Raw genomic sequence first — 22185 nt, forward strand, 5'->3', positions numbered from 1 at the left:
TATTCTTACACATTGGTGGTTTAATATTACATGAGAGAAATACATGTTGACATCTTTTCTTTTAAAACTTCTAGAACACTGCTCAATGTGTCTCCTCCTCATTAGCATATACATGGCACGGCATTAGGCTGGCACTGCCAGAAGTAAACACAGAGATAGTCTAGTGTGTCCCTTAGTTCTGTGACCCCCTACCATCTGGTCAGGAGGGGAAGCAGAGGGAGCAGCACTCCAGGCAAATCTCCAGGCAGTCGGAAGAGTAACATCCCTCGTCCAGTAGGGCGCAGCCTGGCTCAGAGGGCCACAGCCTGGCACAGCACAGCCCCCCAGGACACAGTGACCCACAGAGCGCTCCGTCATCGCACTGCCCACAGCTCACCATCCGGAGGATCGTGGTACACAAGATGGAGACTTCACAGAACAGGCCGGCCAGGAGACAGCGGGCGCACCTGTCTAATGAGAGAGAGAGACTAACATGTCACAGCCAGGAGACAGCCGGTGCACCTGTCTAATGAGACAATGAGAGAGAGAGACTAACATGTTACAGCCAGGAAAAAGCGGGCGCACCTGTCTAATGAGACATTGAGAGAGAGAGACTAACATGTCACAGCCAGGAAACAGCGGGCACACCTGTCTAATGAGAGAGAGAGAGACTAACATGTCACAGCCAGGAGACAGCCGGTGCACCTGTCTAATGAGACAATGAGAGAGAGAGACTAACATGTCACAGCCAGGAGACAGCGGGCGTCCCTATCTAATGAGACAATGAGAGAGAGAGAGAGAGACTAACATGTCACAGCCAGGAGACAGCGGGCACACCTGTCTAATGAGAGAGAGACTTACATGTCACAGCCAGGAGACAGCATGCATATCTGTCCAATGAGAGAGAGAGAGACTAACATGTTCATGTTATGGACAGGAGACAGAGGACACATCTAGCTAATGAGAGAGAGACTAACATGTTATGGAGAGGAGACAGTGAGTGCATCTATGTAGTGAGTGGTTTGTTTTAGAAGCTTTAGTAACTCTATTCGAGAGACAGAGACTAACATGTCACATGCATAAGAGAGAACATGGAGACCGGTGCAGAGAAAGAGAGAGAGAGAGAGAGAGAGAGAGAGAGAGAGAGAGAGAGAGAGAGAGACTATTATGTCATAGCATAGAAAGAGTAATCATTTCATATATTTGTGGTATTGTTATTCCCGGGGCTGGAGGACACGCAAGCTTCAGTAACTGTGTTTGGAGCTAATGCACACATCAGCACAGTGGTGAGGGCCGTCGGAAGCAGAGAATCTTCCACAAGCTGGGACAGGGCTGACGCCAAAGGATCTGTACACTTGGAAGTCAGAAGATCATCAGTAAGCATGGCAAGAACACCCTTGAGGAGGTTCTAGAGGACATGAGATAATGCAAGACAATGGTACAAAGTTATCTGGCAGCTTTACAGTTGGGTTGGTATAGTGGCTGGGGGTCCCTAGTCTCATCATTGGTGATTCTGACATTCCCACTGTCAGACAGCAAGTCTCTGCCATCACGGAAGTCTACTGTGTACTTTCTCCTCTCCGGTATACTTTATCTCCCACCCACTGTGATAGATTCTCGGTTGACTTGTCTCTTTCAACCCAGGTCCCAACTCAGTCTTCTGTAACTTGGACTTCCTGGCCTTTACGCACCTTCCTTTCCTTCAGCCTTACCTTTTCTCAGTGGTTCTCATTCATGGTCCTCAGAACCCCACACAGTTAATGTTTTCCACGGATTTCAGCAGCGCTTAGGCCGGCATCGCGGGACTCTGGAGGATAAGTATTAAAAAAAATGGGTGCAGTGTTTGTGATGTGGGCCCCTCAGGGATTCAGGGGCCCGTGTGCACTGCGCACAATGCACCCATTATAAATATGCCCCTGGATGCCAACAAACCTTGCACCAGTCCTGGTGACAGTTTGTTAAACACCTGTGCCCTCTCCGTGAACTGCGTGGGGTTCTGAGGAGTGAGTATGGGAATCATTGCCTTATACTATGTTACCTCCATATGTAAACTACCCATACAGTAACAGTATATCAATATTGGTCATTATTAAACCAGGGTCCCTGTCCAGAGGACTACTCACTCTGAGAGCTAACTAGACCTGGGTGGTCAGACTGAGGATCTACAGAGCTGGGTGCCTGAGGGCATACATCTAAACCACCCCACAGACAGCCAAAGGACCAATCACTCTCTGACAGATATAGAGGAATTATTAGACATAGGTGGACAGACTTTAGGATCTCCAGAGCTAGGTGCCTGATGGCATACATATACACCACCCCACATATAGCCAGAGCATTACTCACTCTCTGATATAGAGGACTAACTAGACCTGGGTGGTCAGACTGAGGATCTACAGAGCTGGGTGCCTAAGGGCATACATATATACCACCCCACAGATAGCTAGATGACTACTCACTCTCTAACTGACATATAGAGGACTAACTAGACCTGGGTGGTCGGTATGAGGATCTCCAGAGCTGGGTGCCTGAGGGCATACATCTACACCACCCCACAGATAGATAGATGACTACTCACTCTCTAACTGACATATAGAGGACTAACTAGACCTGGGTGGTCGGTATGAGGATCTCCAGAGCTGGGTGCCTGAGGGCATACATCTACACCACTTCACAGATAGCCAGAGGACTAATCACTCTCTGACAAATATAGAGGACTAAATAGACCTAGCAGTCAGACTTAGGATCTCCAGAGCTGGGTGCCTGACGGCATACCTCTACACCACCCCACAGATAGACAGAAGACTACTCACTCTCTGACTGACATATAGAGGACTAACTAGACCTGGGTTGTTGGTATGAGGATTTCCAGAGCTGGGTGCCTAACTGCATACCTCTACACCACCCCACAGATAGCTAGAGGACTACTCACTCTCTGACAGCAGAAAAGAGGACTAACAAGACCTGGGTGGTCAGTATGATGATTTACAGCACTGGGTGCCTGAGGGCATACATCTAAACCACACAAAAGATGGCCAGAGGACTACTCAATCTCTGATTGAGATATAGAGGACTAACTAGACCTGGGTGGTCAGACTGAGGATCTCCAGAGCTGGGTGCCTGAGAGCATACATCTACACCACCCCACAGATAGCTAGATGACTACTCACTCTCTAACTGACATATAGAGGACTAACTAGACCTGGGTGGTCGGTATGAGGATCTCCAGAGCTGGGTGCCTGAGGGCATACATCTACACCACTTCACAGATAGCCAGAGGACTACTCACTCTCTGATTGCAGTATAGAGGACTAACTAGACCTGGGTGGTCGGTATGAGGATCTCCAGAGCTTGGTGCCTGAGGGCATACATCTACACCACCCCACAGATAGCTAAATGACTACTCACTCTCTAACTGACATATAGAGGACTAACTAGACCTGGGTGGTCGGTATGAGGATCTCCAGAGCTGGGTGCCTGAGGGCATACATCTACACCACTTCACAGATAGCCAGAGGACTACTCACTCTCTGATTGCAGTATAGAGGACTAACTAGACCTGGGTGGTCGGTATAAGGATCTCCAGAGCTGGGTGCCTGAGGGCATAAATCTACACCACCTCACATATGGCCAGAGGACTACTCACTCTATGACTGAGATGTAGAGGACTAACTAGACCTGGGTGGTCTACATCATCTACACCACCCCACAGATGGCCAGAGGCGTGCTCAGTTTCTGAGTGAGTGTAAATAACTATCTAGACCTGGGTGTTCAGACTGAGGATCTCCAGAGCTGGGTGCCTGATGGCATACATCTACACCACCCCACAGATGGCCAGAGGACTACTCACTTTCTGACTGAGTGTAAAGAACTAACTAGACCTGCGTGGTCAGACTGAGGATTTCCAGCACTGGGTGCCTACATCTACACCACCCCACAGATTGCCAGAGGACTAATCATTGTCTGACTGAGATATAGAGGACTAACTAGACCTGGGTGGTCAGTATGAGGATCTCCAGCGCTGGGTGTCTGAGAGCATACATCTACACCACCTCACAGATGGCCAGAGGACTACTCACTCTCTGACTGAGATTTAGAGGACTAACCAGACCTGGGTGGTCAGACTGAGGATCTCCAGAGCTGGGTGTCTACACCACCTCACAGATGGCCACAGGACTACTCACTCTCCTTGTGGTAGTTCAAATTACTTGAGGTCTATGGAGTAGATTAATCATAATAATGGGGGCTATTGGGACTAAAGCCCTCATTCAGGTTGGCTCAGTAAGCTGCAAACATTGGAGCTTACCGAATATTGGCGCCTTCAAAATGTTGCCTATAAAAATTTTAGAGTTAACGTTCGTTCTAGGGTTTAAACTGGGTGTTGGCATTAAGTACCCATTGACAATTTGCACATGTTGGCATTCTGTTTGTTCTTGTTGCCATTGTGAATAACGACTGATGACATTGCTTTTTTGACACGACACTCCAAATGTATCTCGTAGTCATTGCTGCGCGCCCTCCAGCATCGGCACCTGAATGAAAAGCTAGGACCGAAATACCTGGAAATAGCCAAAGTTGTTTAACTATCTAAGACCCTTTTATTCAGCGTTAGGACACTCGTTAATTAATATTCATTCATTTGTCAGTGTACGTAGGACAGTAAGTAGCAGTTTGGGCCGGAGGAAGCAGACGGCCATCGCATGGCGCAGAGGGGAAGCTCGTGGCCCGCGATTAGTCAGTGGAAGCAGAGTTCGGACATCTCCATGGCCAGTTCCACGCACTCGGCCGTGTTCTGACACAGGTCCAGGAACTCGCAGTGGAGGCTAGTGCAGCAATCAGATTGGCAGCAGCAGAGGTCTTGGAGTTCTGGGAGACAGATGAAGGAGCAGAGAGAGTACAGGCCCGTGCTACAGGTGCCCGGGATGAGAACGAGACAGTCTGAGAAGTGGCAGAAGAGACATGCGAGGATCAGGGAGGCCGAGAGATCCGACACTGCCGGGAGAGACAGACGGGAAAGGTTAAAGACACTTACGGATACCATAAATAAGCCTAAAGGGTACATTTACTAGCAACCAATCAGGTTAGTTTGCAGGCAGAGCCGGCCCTAGGCATAAGCAAACTAGGCAAATGTCTAGGGGCATGCAAAATTAGGCAGCTGCTCCTCCCATTGGCTTTGTATAAACAATACTACTGTGTGGTGCAGGGTGAATAAGGACAAAAAAGGTGTGGTGTAATGTGAATAAGGAGCAATGGGTAAGGGGCGGAACTAATGACTGTGCTAGGGGGCACCAACCAAAATCTTGCCTGGGGCATCAAATTAGCTAGGGCCTGCCCTGTTTGCAGGTAGGGAGGGTTAGAGGCATAGGGGGGAGGGTAAGCATATGTAGGGCCTTAATCTGGTCTGTTCGCAGTTTTGTCTGCGTTCGCAGGGGGACCGATGTTTTGAACATGTGCATATGCAGGGTGCCTGTTTGACGGGTGGGGGGGGGGGGGGAGCAGAGAAAGGCGTGGGACACCGGCCAGCCCCATTAGCATATGAGACTTATGTTTGCAGCAGAAAAGTACACCAGGACTTACAGGACTTTTCTCCCGCACGGATATCTCCGAATTAGGGGCGGGCGGCCCGCCCCGAGCAGACAGGGGAACGCCTGCGTTCCCTGGGGCCTGCCCAGCATGCGATCGCAGGCGCTCGCTGCTGGGGTCTACACATGCTCATTCGTCAAAGACGGGGCCGAGGCCCAGGCTCGGTGTGCGACGCTGCCTGCGAGGGAAGATAAATGCTGCTGGCAGCCGGCCGGAGCCCATTTATTATCTCCCCCAAATGTATCTCATACACCAGAAACAGTTGCATGTGCAGGTTCCACAGGCCGGGATTACAGAGTCTTCCTATACATTATATAATGATATATTGTTATAACATGCATTGGGCACAGAAGCCGGCGTCATCAGGACGCAGAGCGGACACCTCTGTGCAGCCTCTGCACTCACTGCGGATATAAGGGTTGTGGAGTCTTAGATAACGGTCATTGGCCTCCGCAGGCTCCTCTGTATCAGACAGCTGCCCCTCTTCTGCCTGGTACAGCGGCACGTGTTGGGCTTTGGGCCTGATTCTAATTTGGAAGCAAAAAAATATAAAAATGAACTAGGCAACTGGATAACACCATGCTGCGCTGCAGATAGGGCAGATGTTACATGTGCAGATGGAAATACTGGCTGCGCTGCAGATAGGGCAGATGTTACATGTGCAGATGGAAATACTGGCTGCGCTGCAGATAGGGCAGATGTTACATGTGCAGATGGAAATACTGGCTGTGCTGAAGGTGGGGCAGATGCTACAAGTGCGTATGGAAATACTGGCTGCACTGCAGGTGGGGCAGATGTAACACGTGCACGTGGAAATAATGGATCTGCTGCAGGTGGGGCAGATGTTACACGTGCAGAGGGAAATACTGGCTGCACAGCAGGTGGGGCAGATGTAACACGTGCACGTGGAAATAATGGATCTGCTGCAGGTGGGGCAGATGTAACACGTGCAGAGGAAAATACTGGCTGCGCTGCAGGTGGGGCAGATATTACATGTACAGATGGAACTACTGTCTGCACAGCAGGTGGGGCAGATGTAACACATGAAGAGGGAAATACTGGCTGCACTGCAGGTGGGGCAGATGTAACATGTGCAGATGGAAATACTGGCTGCACTGCAGGTGGGGCAGATATAACATGTGCAGATGGAAATACTGGCTGTGCTGAAGGTGGGGCAGATGTTACATGTGCAGATGGAAATACTGGATGCACTGCAGGTGGGGCAGATGTTATATGTGCATATCGAACAGATGGAAATACTGGCTGCACTGCAGGTGGGGCAGACGTAACACGTGCAGAGGGAAATACTGGCTGTGCTGAAGATGGGGCAGATGTTACATGTGCAGATGAAAATACTGGCTGCACTGCAGGTGGTGCATATGTTACATGTACAGATGGAAATACTGGCTGCACTGCAGGTGGGGTAGATGTTACACTTGCAGATAGAAATACTGGCTGTGCTGAAGGTGGGGCAGATGTAACACATTCAAATGTAAATACTGGCTGTGCTGAAGGTGGGGCAGATGTAGCACATGCAGATAGAAATAGTAGCTGCACTGCAGGTGGGGCAGATGTAACAGGTGCAAATGGAACTACTTGCTGTGCTGAAGGTGGGGCAGATGGTACAAGTGCAGATGGAAATACTGGCTGCACTGCAGGTGGGGCAGATGTAACACGTGCAGATGGAAATACTTGCTGTGCTGAAGGTGGGGCAGCTGTTACAAGTGCAGATGGAAATACTGACTGCACTGCAGGTGGGGCAGATGTTACATGTGCAGATAGTAATACTGACTGCTTTGCTTGTAGCACTTAAAGGAGGCTTTCATTCTGCAGCTGATATCCGTATCTCATATCTATCGTGTATGGATTGCCCTGCAGGTATCCCCCTTATGAATCCTCTTGTTCCTCTTCCATATGTCCCCCTCTGCCGCTCACCATCTCCCGTTGCTTCATCAATGTGGCTGGCTGAGGGTTTGCGCCCCTTCCTGCTGCTCCTCTGGGAGGGTCTCTGAGATGATTTCTGTTTCTTGCAGGTGGTGTCTGGGCCTCTGAGGGCCGGCAGAAGAGGAGGCTGCGTCACTGCTGGGACATCACCTGGGGAATAGCACAGGTATATCACTACCATATACTGGTATACGGTATAGGGCACAGCTATGTAATACTGCAAGTGCCAGCCCTATCGGCCTCATTTATAAGACACACTGGATGCTCCGATTATGAGGCGCCATCCACACCTTGGTACAGTGCTCTGTAGGATGCTTCGATGTGTGCAGGGGCACTAGGCAAAGTGTAGACATCCCATCAAAATACCAACCTCTGACCACCTTAGTACCACTGCTTTCAATCATAATTCTCAGTTTTTGGCAAAAAATGCTCATTGCAGTGGGCCAGTGCTGCATTACAGGGGATGTGTGCTGCATTACAGAGGTGAGTGCTGCATTACAGGGAGGAATGCTGCATTATAAAGTGTATGCTGCACCACAAGGGATGTGTGCTGCATTACAGAGGTGAGTGCTGCATTACAGGGCTGTGTGCTGCATTACAGGGGAGTGTGCTGCATTGCAGGTGTGTGCTGCATTACAGGGGTATGTGCTGCATTATAGGGGTGTGTGTTGCATTACAGGGGTGTGTGCTTCAATACAAGGGTGTGTGGGTGTTGAATTACAGTGGGTGTGTGCTGCATTACAGATGATCTGTGCTACATTACAGGGTGTGTGCTACATTACAGGGGATGTGTGCTGCATTACAGAGGTGAGTGCTGCATTACAGGGGTGTGTGCTGTATTAAAGGGGTGTGTGCTGCATTACAGGGGTATGTGCTATATTACAGGGGTGTGTGCATCAAAACAAGGGTGTGTGGGTGCTGCATTACAGTGGGTGGGTGCTGCATTACAAGGGTCTGTGCTACATTACAGGGTGTGTGTGTGTGCTGCATTATAGGAGTGTGTGCTACATTACAAGGGATGTGTGCTGCATTACAGAGGTGAGTGCAGCATTACAGGGGTGTGTGCTGCATTACAGGTGTGTGCTGCATTACAGGGGTATGTGCTGCATTACAGGGGACATGTGCTGAATTACAGGGGTGTGTGCTTCAATACAAGGGTGTGTGGGTGCTGCATTACAGTGGGTGGGTGCTGCATTACAGGGGTCTATGCTACATTACAGGGTGTGTGTGATACATTACAGGGGATGTTTGCTGCATTACAGAGGTGAGTGCTGCATTACAGGGATGTGTCCTGCTTTATAGAGTGTATGCTGCACCAGGAGGGATGTGTGCTGTATTACAGGGATGTGTGCTGCATTACAGAGGTGTGTGCTGCATTACATGGGTATGTGCTGCATTACAAGGGATGTGTGCTGCATTACAGGGGTATGTGCTGCATTAAAGGGGTGTGTGCTGCATTACAGCGGTTGTTTCATGCATTACAGGGGTGTGTGCTTCAATACAAGGGTGTGTGGGTGCTGCATTACTGTTGGTGGGTGCTGCATTACAGTGGGTATGTGCTGCATTACAAGAGTATGTGCTACATTACAGGGTGTGTTTGCTGCATAACAGGGGTGTGTGCTACATTACAGGGGATGTGTTCTGCATTACAGAGGTGAGTGCTGCATTACAGGGATGTGTCCTGCATTATAGAGTGTATGCTGCACCACAAGGGATGTGTGCTGCATTACAGGGATGTGTGCTGCATTCAGGGATGTGTGCTGCATTACAGAGGTGTGGGTTGCATTACAGAGGTGAGAGCTGCATTACAGAGATGTGTGCTGCATTACATATGATGTGTGCCGCATTACAAGGGATGTGTGCTGCATTACAGATGATGTGTGCTGCATTACAGGGGTGTGTGCTGAACTACAAGGCATATGTGCTGCATTACAGATGATGTGTGCTGCATTAAAGGGGTGTGTGCTGCTCTAAAAGGGACGTGTGCTACATTACAGGGGTGAGTGCTGCATTACAGATGATGTGTGCTGCATTACAGATGATGTGTGCTGCATTACAGAGGTGTGGGTTGCTTTACAGAGATGAGTGCTGCATTACAGGGGGTGGGTGCTGCATTACAGTGGGTGTGTGCTGCATTACAGGGGTCTGTGCTACATTACAGGGTGTGTGCTGCATTACAGGAGTGTGTGCTACATTACAGGGGATGTGTTCTGCATTACAGAGGTGAGTGCATCATTACAGGGGTTCTGCTGCATTACAGAGGTGTGTGCTGCATTACAGGGGTGTGTGCTGCATTACAGGGATATGTGCTGCATTACAGGGGTTGTGTGCTGCATTACAGGGGACATGTGCTGACTTACAGGGTGTGTGCTTCAATACAAGGGTGGGTGGGTTCTGCATTACAGTGGGTTTGTGCTGCATTACAGGGGTCTGTGCTACATTACAGGGTGTGTGTGCTGCATTACAGGGGTGTGTGCTACATTACAGGGGATGTTTGCTGCATTACAGGGATGTGTCCTGCTTTTTAGAGTGTATGCTGCACCAGGAGGGATGTGTGCTGTATTACAGGGATGTGTGCTGCATTACATGGGTGTGTGCTGCATTACAGGTGTGTGCTGCATTACAGGGGAATGTGCTGCATTATAGGGGTGTGTGCTGCATTACAGGGGTATGTGCTGCATTATAGGGGTGTGTGCTGCATTACAGGGGTTGTTTGCTGCATTACAGGGGATGTGTGCTGACTTACAGGGGTGTGTGCTTCAATACAAGGGTGTGTGGGTGCTGCATTACAAGGGTCTGTGCTACATTACAGGGTGTGTGTGCTGCATAACAGGGGTGTGTGCTACATTACAGGGGATGTGTACTGCATTAAAGAGGTGAGTGCTGCATTACATGGATGTGTCCTGCATTATAGAGTGTATGCTGCACCACAAGGGATGTGTGCTGCATTACAGAGGTGTGGGTCGCATTACAGAGGTGAGTGCTGCATTACATATGATGTGTGCTGCATTACAAGGGATGTGTGATGCATTACAGATGACGTGTGTTGCATTACACGGGTGTGTGCCGAACTACAAGGGATATGTGTTGCATTACAGATGATGTGTGCTGCATTACAGGGGTGTGCTGCACCACAATGGACATGTGCTACCTTACAGATGATGTGTGCTGCACTATAGAGGTGAGTGCTGCATTACAGGGATGTGTCCTGCATTACATACACTCATTTCACCCTACTGGTGTCGGTAGCAATGTCAGTCTGTACGCCCCCCCCCCCCCCCCACACACACACACCCCACTTACTGTACTTACCGTACTCCACCACGATTTCACCAAAACTGACTTTTGCAGTTTTCTTTGTGGCCGGAAGACTATCAGACGTCCTCACCATGGCCTCAGGGCTGCACGGCGCGCCGTCACTCATCTTGTGGCACCTGCGGGAATTGATACACTCTTAGTCCTAGGTGCCACTCGCCCCGTGTACAATGGATGGTAACACAGCCGCCGAGTGTGGAACAGTCAAAGAAATGTATAAGATTGTGAAAAACCTATGTCGTTCTTTTATGTGTTGATCTATTGACCATATTGACCTATTTCATGTTGACATTTTGACCATCTAGTGCACATCGACCTGTTGTATGTGTCGACCTATTGACTACCTAGACACTGTAATGGGAATAATGACATGGCCAGAAGACGATGGTGATGCCTATGCCGGAATCCAAATGCCGACATGCTGATTACCCATTAGCGATTGACAGGGTTGAGGGGGCTAGGGTTAGGGGGGAGATAGGGTTAGGCTACGGGGAGGAAGAGCTAGGGTTAGGGGGAGATAGGGTTAGGCTACGGGGAGGGAGAGCTAGGGTTAGGGTAGGCTGCGGGGAGGGAGAGCTAGGGTTAGGGGGGAGATAGGGTTAGGGGGAGATAGGGTTAGGCTGTGGGGAAGGAGAGCTAGGGTTAGGGGAGAGCAAGGGTAAGGCTGTGGGGAGGGAAAGCTATGGTCAGAGGGGAGATATGGTTAGGCTGCGGGGAGGGAGACCTAGGGTTAGGGGGGCTAGGGTTAGGCTGTGGGGAAGGAGAGCTAGGGTTAGGGGGGAGCCAGGGTTAGGCTGCAGGGAGGGAGAGCTAGGGTTAGGCTGTGGGGAGGGAGAGCTAGGGTTAGGCTGCGGGGAAGGTGAACTAGGGTTAGGGGGAGCTAGGGTTAGGCTGTGGGGAGGGAGAGCTAGGGTTAGGGGTGAGCTGGGGTTAGGCTGCGGGGAGGGAGAGCTAGGGTTAGGGGAGAGCTAGGGTTAGGCTGCGGGGAGGGAGGGTTGGGGTAGAGCTAGGGTTAGGCTGTGGGGAGGGAGAGCTATGGTTAGAGGAGAGCAAGGGTTAGGCTGTGGGGAGGGGGTTAGGGTTAGGGGGGTACTAGAGTTAGGGTGCGAGAGGGAGAGCTACTGTTTGGGGGGAAATAGGGTTAGGCTGCGGGGAGGGAAAGCTAGGGTTAGGGGAGATCTAGAGTTAGGCTGCGAGAGGGAGAGCTAGGGTTAAGGGGTAGCTAGGGTTAGGCTGTGGGGAGGGAGAGCTACGATTATGGGGAGAGCTAGAGTTAGGCTGTGGGGAGAGGGTTAGGGAGGAGCTAGGGTTAGGCTGCGGGGAGGGAGACCTAGGGTTAGGGGGGCTAGGGTTAGGCTGTGGGGAAGGAGAGCTAAGGTTAGGGGGGAGCCAGGGTTAGGCTGCGGGGAGGGAGAGCTAGGGTTAGGCTGTGGGGAGGGAGAGCTAGGGTTAGGGGTGAGCTGGGGTTAGGCTGCGGGGAGGGAGAGCTAGGGTTAGGGGAGAGCTAGGGTTAGGCTGCGGGGAGGGAGGGTTAGGGTAGAGCTAGGGTTAGGCTGTGGGGAGGGAGAGCTATGGTTAGAGGAGAGCAAGGGTTAGGCTGTGGGGAGGGGGCTAGGGTTAGGGGGGTACTAGAGTTAGGGTGCGAGAGGGAGAGCTACTGTTTGGGGGGAAATAGGGTTAGGCTGCGGGGAGGGAGAGCTAGGGTTAGGGGAGAGCTAGAGTTAGGCTGCGAGAGGGAGAGCTAGGGTTAAGGGGTAGCTAGGGTTAGGCTGTGGGGAGGGAGAGCTACGGTTATGGGGAGAGCTAGAGTTAGGCTGTGGGGAGAGGGTTAGGGAGGAGCTAGGGTTAGGCTGCGGGGAGGGAGTGCCAGGGTTAGGGGGTCTAGGGTTAGGTTGAAGGGAGGGAGAGTTAGGGTTAGGGGAGAGCTAGGGTTAATCTGCAACGAGGGAGAGCTAGGGTTAGGAGGGAGCTAGGGTTAGGGTGTGTGGAGGTAGAGATAGGGTTAGGGGGAGCTAAGGTAGGCTATGGTGAGGGAGGGTTAGTCTGTGAGGAGGCAGAGCTTGGGTTAGGGGGTGCTAGAGTTAGGCTGCAGGAGGGAGAGCTACTGTTAGGGGGGAAATAGGGTTAGGCTGTGGGGGGGGAGACCTAGGGTTAGTGGGAGATAGGGTTAGGCTGTGGGGAGAGAGAGAGCTAGGGTTAGGGGGAAGATAGGGTTAGGCTTCAGGAGGGAGAGCTAGGATTAGGGGGAGATAGGGTTAGCCTGTGGAGAGGGAGAGCTAGGGTTATGGGTGGGGCTAGGGTTAGGCTGCGGGGAGGGAGGGTTAGGGGGAGCTAGGATTAGGCTGTGGGAAGGGAGAGCTAGGGTTAGGAGGGCTAGTGTTAGGCTGCGGGGAGGGAGAGCTAGAGTTAGCGGGGAGATAGGGTTAGGCTGTGGGTAGGGAGAGCTAGGGTTAGGGAAGAGATAGCGTTAGGCTGTGGAGAGGAACAGCTAGGGTTAATGGGGAGATAGGATTAGGCTGTGGGGAAGGAGAGCTAGAGTTAGGGGGGATAGGGTTAGGCTGTGGAGAGGAAGAGCTAGGGTTAGTGGGGAGATAGGATTAGACTGTGGGGAGGGAGAGCTAGGGTTAGGGGGAGATAGGGTTAGGCTGTGGAGAGGAAGAGCTTGGGTTAGTGGGGAGATATGGTTAGGCTGTGGGGAGGGAGAGCTAGGGTAATGGGGGAGATAGGGTTAGGCTGTGGGGAGGGAGAGCTAGGGTTATGGGGGAGATAGGGTTAGGCTGTGGAGAGGGTAAGCTAGGGTTAGGGGGGAGATAGGGTTAGGCTGCGGGGAGGGAGAGCTAGGGTTAGGGGGAGATAGGGTTAGGCTGTGGGGGGGAGCGCTAGGGTTAGGCTGTTGGGATGGAGAGCTAATGTTAGGGGGGAATATGGTTAGGCTGTGGGGAGAGAGAGCTAGGGTTAGGTGGAAAATAGAGTTAGGCTTCGGGAGGGAGAGTTAGGGTTAGGAGATAGGGTTAGGCTGTGGGGAGGGAGAGCAAGGGTTAGGGGTGTGGCTAGGGGGAGAGAGGGTTAGGTTTCAAGGAGGGAGAGCTAGGGTTAAGGGGAGATAGGTTAGGCATGGGGCCCCCCTCCTGAGCATAACCAGCCCTGGCTCATTGAGCCGGACCTGGTTCCAAAAATATGGGGGACACAAAGGATAGGGATCCCTCATTTCTGAAACCAGCCCCAGACTCTTGGTTCCAGAAATACAGGGGAACTAAAAAACTGAGCCCAGAGCTGGTTATGCTCAGGAGGGGGGACCCCACGCCATTTTTATTTTATTTTAAGTTTTAAACATTTACGATCGAACTATGCACAGATCTCAATGACCTGTGCATGGTTCTGTCGAATTCCCCAGTCAGTTCCTGGTCTATTTTTTTGCGCCCTATTACATTTGCAAGTTGTATACTTTATAACGGGACAACATCTAAAATCGCCAGGTCAAAATGTGCGAATTTCACTGCAAAAAGTGAGATTTTTACCGCAATTCGCACCCTAATAATCGCACCCTGCGATGTCTAAAAAACTGTCCCCTCCAGTCACTACACTCAAACAACACAGCCTGTCCCCTCCAGTCACCACACACACAGCCTGTCCCCTCCAGTCACTACACACACACACAGCCAGTCCCCTCCAGTCACTACACCCACACAGCCTGTCCCCTCCAGTCACTACACCCACACAAAGCCTGTATCCTACGGTCACCACACACACACACCCTGTCCCCTGCTGTCACTACACAACCCTGTCCCCTGCTGTCACTACACACACCTGTCCCCTGCTGTCACTACACACAGCATGTCCCCTGCTGTCACAACACTACACACACCTGTCCCCTCCTGTCACTACACACACCCACCAACACCGTCCCCTGCTGTCACTACGCAAACACCTGTCCCCTGCTGTCACTACACACAAGTCACTACACAAACACCTGTCCCCTGCTGTCACCACACACCCTGCCCCATACTGTCACTGCACACACCTGTCCCCTGCTGTCACTACACACACACCTGTCCCCTGCTGTCACTACACACACCTGTCCCCTCCTGTCACTACACACACCTGTCCCCTGCTGTCACTACACACACCTCTACCCTGCTGTCACCACACACACCTGTCCCCTGCTGTCACCACAGACACCTGTCCCCTCCTGTCACCACACACTCCTGTCCCGCATCGCTTCCTTCGCTCGCAATGCTTCGGGCACGGTGGCTCGCTTCGCTCGCCACAGCTTTAATAACCTCCTCCACGCCCTAGTGGATGGTAGGGCATGAAATACCGCCTGTCGGCATATGTCGGCTCAAAAAACAGTGAAAAACCCTTGTCGACCTTATGACCAGTCGACCTTCCTCATGTCGACCTTTATGCAAATTCGACCTTACGTCATGTCGACCTTGGCCCATGTCGACCTTAAGTCAGGTCGACCTTCCTGCCGGTCGACCTAATGACTGTAGACCTAAGTTCATTCTAATAGATGACCACTTCCCTTCACCACACACACACAGCCTGTCCCCTCCAGTCACTACACACACACAGCCTGTCCCCTCCAGTCACTACACACACACAGCCTGTCCCCTTCAGTCACTACACACACAGCCTGTCCCCTCCAGTCACTACACACACACAGCCTGTCCCCTTCAGTCACTACATACACAGCCTGTCCCCTCCAGTCACTACACACACACACACACACACACACACACACACAGCCTGTCCCCTCCAGTCACTACACACACACAGCCTGTCCCCTTCAGTCACTACATACACAGCCTGTCCCCTCCAGTCACTACACACACACACACACACACAGCCTGTCCCCTCCAGTCACTACACACACACACACACACACACACACAGCCTGTCCCCTCCAGTCACTACACACACACACACACACACACACACACACACACACACACACACACACAGCCTGTCCCCTCCAGTCACTACACACACACACACACACACACACACACACACACACACAGCCTGTCCCCTTCAGTCACTACACACACACAGCCTGTCCCCTCCAGTCACTACACACACACACACACACACACACAGCCTGTCCCCTCCAGTCACTACACACACACACACACACACACAGCCTGTCCCCTCCAGTCACTACACACACACACACAGCCTGTCCCCTTCAGTCACTACACACACACACACAGCCTGTCCCCTCCAGTCACTACACACACACACACACACACACACACACACACACACAGCCTGTCCCCTCCAGTCACTACACACACACACACACACACACAGCCTGTCCCCTTCAGTCACTACACACACACACACACACACACACACACACACACAGCCTGTCCCCTCCAGTCACTACATACGCACACACACAGCCTGTCCCCTCCAGTCACTACACACACACACACACACACAAAGCCTGTCCCCTCCAGTCACCACACACACGCAGCCTGTCCCCTCTGGTCACCACACACGCAGCCTGCCTCCTCCACACACCACACACACAGCCTGTCTCCTCCAGTCACCACAAACACACAGCCTGTCCCTTCGTCACCACACACAAACACACAGACAACTATTTAAATAATAACTTCATTAATTTCACCATCAAGTTTCTTGTCACTATTGCAGTCACCAAAGTTACTGACCTCTGTGCGGTGTGAATGCTCTATCGGTGCTTGGTGCGAATGGTGTTTTCCTGTATCGGTGCTTGGTGTGAATGGTGTATTCCTGTATCGGTGCTTGGTGTGAATGGTGCACTCCTGTATCGGTGCTTGGCGTAAATGGTGCACTCCTGTAACGGTGCTTGGTATGAATGGTGCACTCCTGTATCGGTGCTTGGTGTGAATGGTGCACTCGTGTATCGGTGCTTGGTGGGAATGGTGCACTCCTGTAACGGTGCTTGGTATGAATGGTGCACTCCTGTATCGGTGCTTGGTGTGAATAGTTTATTCCTGTATTGCTGCTCCAAGCTTGTGTTGCTATTCACACCCTCCCAGCTCATTCACTCACATCATTAAATTGTGGATGGTGTTAAAAAGCTTTTGCTGGCGTCACTGTATCCTGGTCTGATGGAGGGAGGGATGTACAGAGAGATGAGAGGACTAGGGGGAAATACACATCAACAGGACACACAGGGACACACACCCTGTCCCCTGCTGTCACTACAAACAGCAGGTCCCCTGCTGTCACTACACACACACCTGTCCCCTGCTGTGACTACACACTGCATGTCCCCTGCTGTCACTACACAACCCTGTTCCTTGCTGTCACTACGCACACTTGTCCCCCGCTGTGACTACACAACCCTGTACCCTGCTGTCACTACACACAGCATGTCCCCTGCTGTCACTACACACACCCTGTCCCCTGCTGTCACTACACACAGCATGTCCCCTGCTGTCACTACACAACCCTGTCCCCTGCTGTCACTACACACACCTGTCCCCTCCTGTCACTACACACACCCACCAACACCCTGTCCCCTGCTGTCACTACGCAAACACCTGTCCCCTGCTGTCACTACACACACACACACACACCTGTCACTACACAAACACCTGTCCCCTGCTGTCACCACACACACCCTGCCCCATACTGTCACTGCACACACCTGTCCCCTGCTGTCACTACACACACATCTGTCCCCTGCTGTCACTACACACACCTGTCCCCTCCTGTCACTACACACACCTGTCCCCTGCTGTCACTACACACACATACACACACCTCTACCCTGCTGTCACCACACACACCTGTCCCCTGCTGTCACCACACACTCCTGTCCCCTGTTGTCACCACAGACACCTGTCCCCTGCTGTCACCACACACACCCTGCCCCATACTGTCACTGCACACACCTGTCCCCTGCTGTCACTACACACACATCTGTCCCCTGCTGTCACTACACACACCTGTCCCCTCCTGTCACTACACACACCTGTCCCCTGCTGTCACTACACACACATACACACACCTCTACCCTGCTGTCACCACACACACCTGTCCCCTGCTGTCACCACACACTCCTGTCCCCTGTTGTCACCACAGACACCTGTCCCCTGCTGTCACCACAGACACCTGTCCCCTGCTGTCACCACACAAACACCTGTCCCTTCCTGTCACCACACAAATTTTTGGTCACATTTCAATTCGCATTGCACATTTAATGGGATGCGAATTTTAGAAAACATTTTAAAAAATGCATTGGCCTGGGTAAATACAGGGGACAAAAATCGTAGGGGTCCCCAGTATTTCTGAAACCAGCACCGGACTCTGACTGGTCCTGGTTCCAAAAATATGGGGGACAAATATACTGGGGGTCCCCCATATTTTGAAACCAGCACCAGGCTCCAACAGCCCGTGGTGTCATGCCACGGCCGAGGGACACTTTATACATAAGGCCCTCCGGCTGTACCATGCGCACCGTGGCTAGTCAGCCCTAGATGGGGTACCTGGGGAAGTGGGTACCCCAAAAAAGGGGTCCCCCCTCAGGCTTCACCTGTCTAGGGCTGAAGCCCGGGGCTGTCCCTGGCCGGTGGACGCCGGAATGATACCGCATGCTGGGACTTGGCAATCCACAAGTCCCAGCATGCGGGCATTAATGGGCCCTCTTGGACTTGTAGTTCACCTGTAAAAAGAATGTTTAAAGAAAAACACAGACACAGAATTTTGCACACTACCTTATCAACTTAAGGGACGATCTCATTTCGAAGATGATTTTAATCGGACGACCCCTTAAGTCCCCTGTCGCTGAGCTCAGCACACTATTGGATGGTAGGGTATGAAATATCACCTGTCTGCTCAAAATTTCGTAAAAAAAACCCCCATGTCGACCTTTTCCATGTCAACCTTTTGACTGTCGACCAATAGTGGTTGACCTTCTGTCGACCTAGAGTCAATCTATCATGAGTCCGGATACCGCTAATAATTCCTGCTATCATTCTTTCACTGTTTGGTTTCTGCCCCTGTGACGTCTGTTTGATTCCATATATATTTTGTACAATTTATTCATATAATATAGTGTAATTCTCCTTGTATGGTGCTATGGATACATTCTGGCACCTTAGAAGTAAAACAATAATGATTATTTTATTCCCCCCTCCATGTTCCTTCCATGTTAATGTTATTTTATTGTTTACTGATATTGCTGTGTTGCTGTATTTATCCCTCTGTTCTTTATTGTTTTCAATAACCTTTTATTGCATATTGATCATTGTATCTCATCCGTTGTTGGTTGTATTTTCAAAACTGCAAATTCAATTTTCAAAGAAAAAAATATATGTATGTCGTAGTTGCCTACCCTCCTGTATCCTACAGGAGGCTCCCATTTTAGTCATAAATCTCCTGCTGTCCGGCATTGCATCTCCCAGACTCTTCAGACACTGCCAGGGGAGCCATAAAGGAGTTTTTAGGGAAGAAGCCACTAGTATTTTTGATACAGTCATTCCAACTTTTTTCTTGAGCCCCCAACCAAATGAAGCGTACAAACACTGCAATCGTGCTAACGTCCGAACAATCGTTTGGACGCATGCAATATACTGTACAGTATATCGTTGCTTCTCTACACAAGCATGAAGGTGACATCAAATCTGTCCGACACATAATTTGTCATCCAGTTTGTCTTACACGCTGTACAACAGGCACTGAAGCGGTAGCGATGTCAGTAACAGAACAAAATTGCTCGCGGAGTAGTAGAATTACGGTGGTCACTTCCAGGTGGTAACAGGGGGAGGGGCTAGCCAGATGTGGGTGTGTTTAGTTCAACAACTGACTCTAAAGACACAGGGGCACTGATACAGCCAGACACGTTCAGCCTCTGTAGTGCAGGTGCAATAATTGATAGTGATGTCTAGGTTTGGTGTGCAGCACATTAAGGGGGTTATTCTTGTTGATTTGCAAGGCTGCAAAATAACAGCCTTGCGACTCCACCAAACCCCGCCTCATAAATGGTGGCTGGCCGCCACCCATTCCCAAGGCAAAATCGCATGCAGGGCACGCGAATGAATGTTACACAGTAATATCCATTTGCAGCCTGGTCGGATCCGCCCCCATCATTCGATGGTCGCCAACCATCGAATGATTGCAAAGGCTCATGCATATGTAAGGTTGCCTCAGAGCAACCTTAAAGATGCGTGTCTGCTTGGGGGGATGTAGCCCGCCCCCAGCATGTCCGTCATGCCTCATTGGCATGAGGCGTTCCCATATGGTGATGGGACAGCTTGCGTGCACCCGGCTCGGCCGCACGCAACAAGCGCATGCACAGTAATGTGTGTTCAATAAAAAAACATCGGTCGCACAGAAATGTGTGTTCAATAAAAAAACATCGGTCCCCGCTCGAAGGAGCGGCACTTGCGTACGGAGCTGAATAAGGTCCTAAATCTATCGTTGTTGCAAGTGACCGCAGCAGTGCGCATATTAAGTGAACCCACTGAGCGATGTAGGCGATATGCTGGTGTGGCATATCGTACAGTGCACACCCTTCTTTAGAGCTGGCCCTCACACATTCTATGAATGCGTCACGTGCTGTTACCGGTGAGAGCCCCCTGTGGTGCATGGAGGGAGAACGCTCAGCATTGATTACGGCTCAGCAAAAGTGCGAGTGATGAATACTGCTGAGTGCTTGCAGTACTTCTCCTCGTTATTACTTAGTCAATTATTAATGTTATTGCCTCGCACAATTAACATTTGCAAAGGATCCCTGGAGGATGCTACGTGGGAACAATTATGTAAGGTTATGGTTTACAAAGTAGCCTTAACAGTGTACCGGAGCGTTTTACTCCTGTTTGCTCAGCGGTGAAGGTTCTGGGCTTCAGGAAAGGGTTCTCTGTGCATTTTTCAGCAGAATATAATAGTGCTCTCCCTCTCTCCATAGTGACAGCCCCAGAGACTGCACTGCAGACATTGGGCCTTATTCTAGTTCACTCTTAGAGGCAAATTCCTGCTCAGATGGACAAAACCATGTGCACTGCAGGGGGGCAGATGTAACATGTGCAGAGAGAGTTAGATTTGGGTGAGTTATTTTGTTTCTGTGCAGGGTAAATACTGGCTGCTTTAATTTTAAACTGCAATATAGATCTCACTTTGAAGAAAAACCCCCACCCAAATCTAATTCTCTCTGCACCTGTTACATCTCCCCCCCCCCCTGCAGTGCACATGGTTTTGTCCATTTGAGAAGGAATTTGCCTCTAAGAGTGAACTAGAATAAGGGCCATTATTCCAGGGCCCCCATGATATAAGGAACTAAGGGGCTTATTCTGGTTCATTCCATCCTTGCGAGTGACCCAGATTCCGCCTTGCGAATGGTGGTACGCTGGCTCACCGTTCGTAATGTATGTAATGTACGTTTGATGCACTTAAGTATGCTGCCTATAAAAGGCCATTAAGCAGTGGCGTAAGTTTGTCCCAGTTGCCCGGAGGCAAGATGAATATTGGTGCCCCCCCCCCTCCACACACACACACACAACGTTATTCAAAATATATATAGTCTGTTATGAATTATATATAATATACTGTATGTATATACAGAAAGAGAGGAAGAACACATATATATATTTCAGAACTCAGCCATAAAAGCGATTTTGATGGCTTTTATTTAATGGATTTAAACTGGCAGTGGAGGAGAGGTGCCCCCTTGAGAGCAGGAGCCCGGCGGCAGATGTCTCCATTGCCTCCCAGAGTTCTGCCTCTGCCATTAAGCACACAAAAACCTTTCTCTTGCCTTTCCCAGCCATGGCAGCTTTTGACACCCATGACATTTTCACATTTGGGGCTGTGACATACCTGATGCACTGTCAGCAGTGCAGAAGAAGACAACGCCACGGACTGTGGCAACGTGCATATTGAACGTACAATGGCCCTCATTCAGATTCAGTCGCTCGCATGCACATTCGCAAGCATCCTTACAAGATTAATACACACGCACGCATCCAACATAATCACGCCTATTGCGGTTGCAAAATCATTAGTTCGCAAATACAACAAAAGGGGAGTGGATTGATAGTGCACGCACAGTAAACAGTTTGCACGCTCATCCCTACACAAATGTGTTTGCCGTGGGTATGCATTAAGTTGTTGTGAGTTAATTGGCTAACAAATGGAGGGATGTATGGGTGTAGATGGTCTGCGGGTGAGATTTATTTAGCCATTTAGTGCATGTTGATTGGGGTTGGGAATGTTGAGCCGGGAAAAGGATGGGCTGTTAAACTTAAAACCTGCTTTTTCCTTGCAAATGTTTTTCAGGTTGAGGCGTACAAGCGCTCTTGCACACATGCAAAGCCAACCCCAGCACTTGTAATCAACGCCCATGTGTACGCCCAGGTATACGCCCAGTTT

At 50.7% G+C, this 22185-nt stretch overlaps 1 protein-coding gene across 3 annotated transcripts in view; it reads right to left on the reverse strand.

Moving 5' to 3' along the window:
* LOC146037218 (myoD family inhibitor-like) overlaps positions 1–22185 on the reverse strand; it is a 23658-nt gene continuing 1473 nt past the window's right edge. The window contains exons 2-5 of one of the 3 annotated variants that reach the window (XM_083161217.1): positions 16500–16919; positions 10819–10940; positions 7498–7656; positions 459–4971 (exon numbers count right to left, since the gene is read on the reverse strand). In XM_083161217.1, the coding sequence (XP_083017343.1) occupies positions 4715–4971; positions 7498–7656; positions 10819–10930 (528 nt within the window). In that variant the 5' untranslated portion in view covers positions 10931–10940; positions 16500–16919 and the 3' untranslated portion in view covers positions 459–4714. The other 2 variants (XM_083161216.1, XM_083161215.1) reach the window with 2 other exon arrangements.

Source organism: Crinia signifera, chromosome 9 (assembly GCF_055691185.1).
Source record: "Crinia signifera chromosome 9, ASM5569118v1, whole genome shotgun sequence".
In the NCBI taxonomy this organism is placed as follows: Eukaryota; Metazoa; Chordata; class Amphibia; order Anura; family Myobatrachidae; genus Crinia; species Crinia signifera.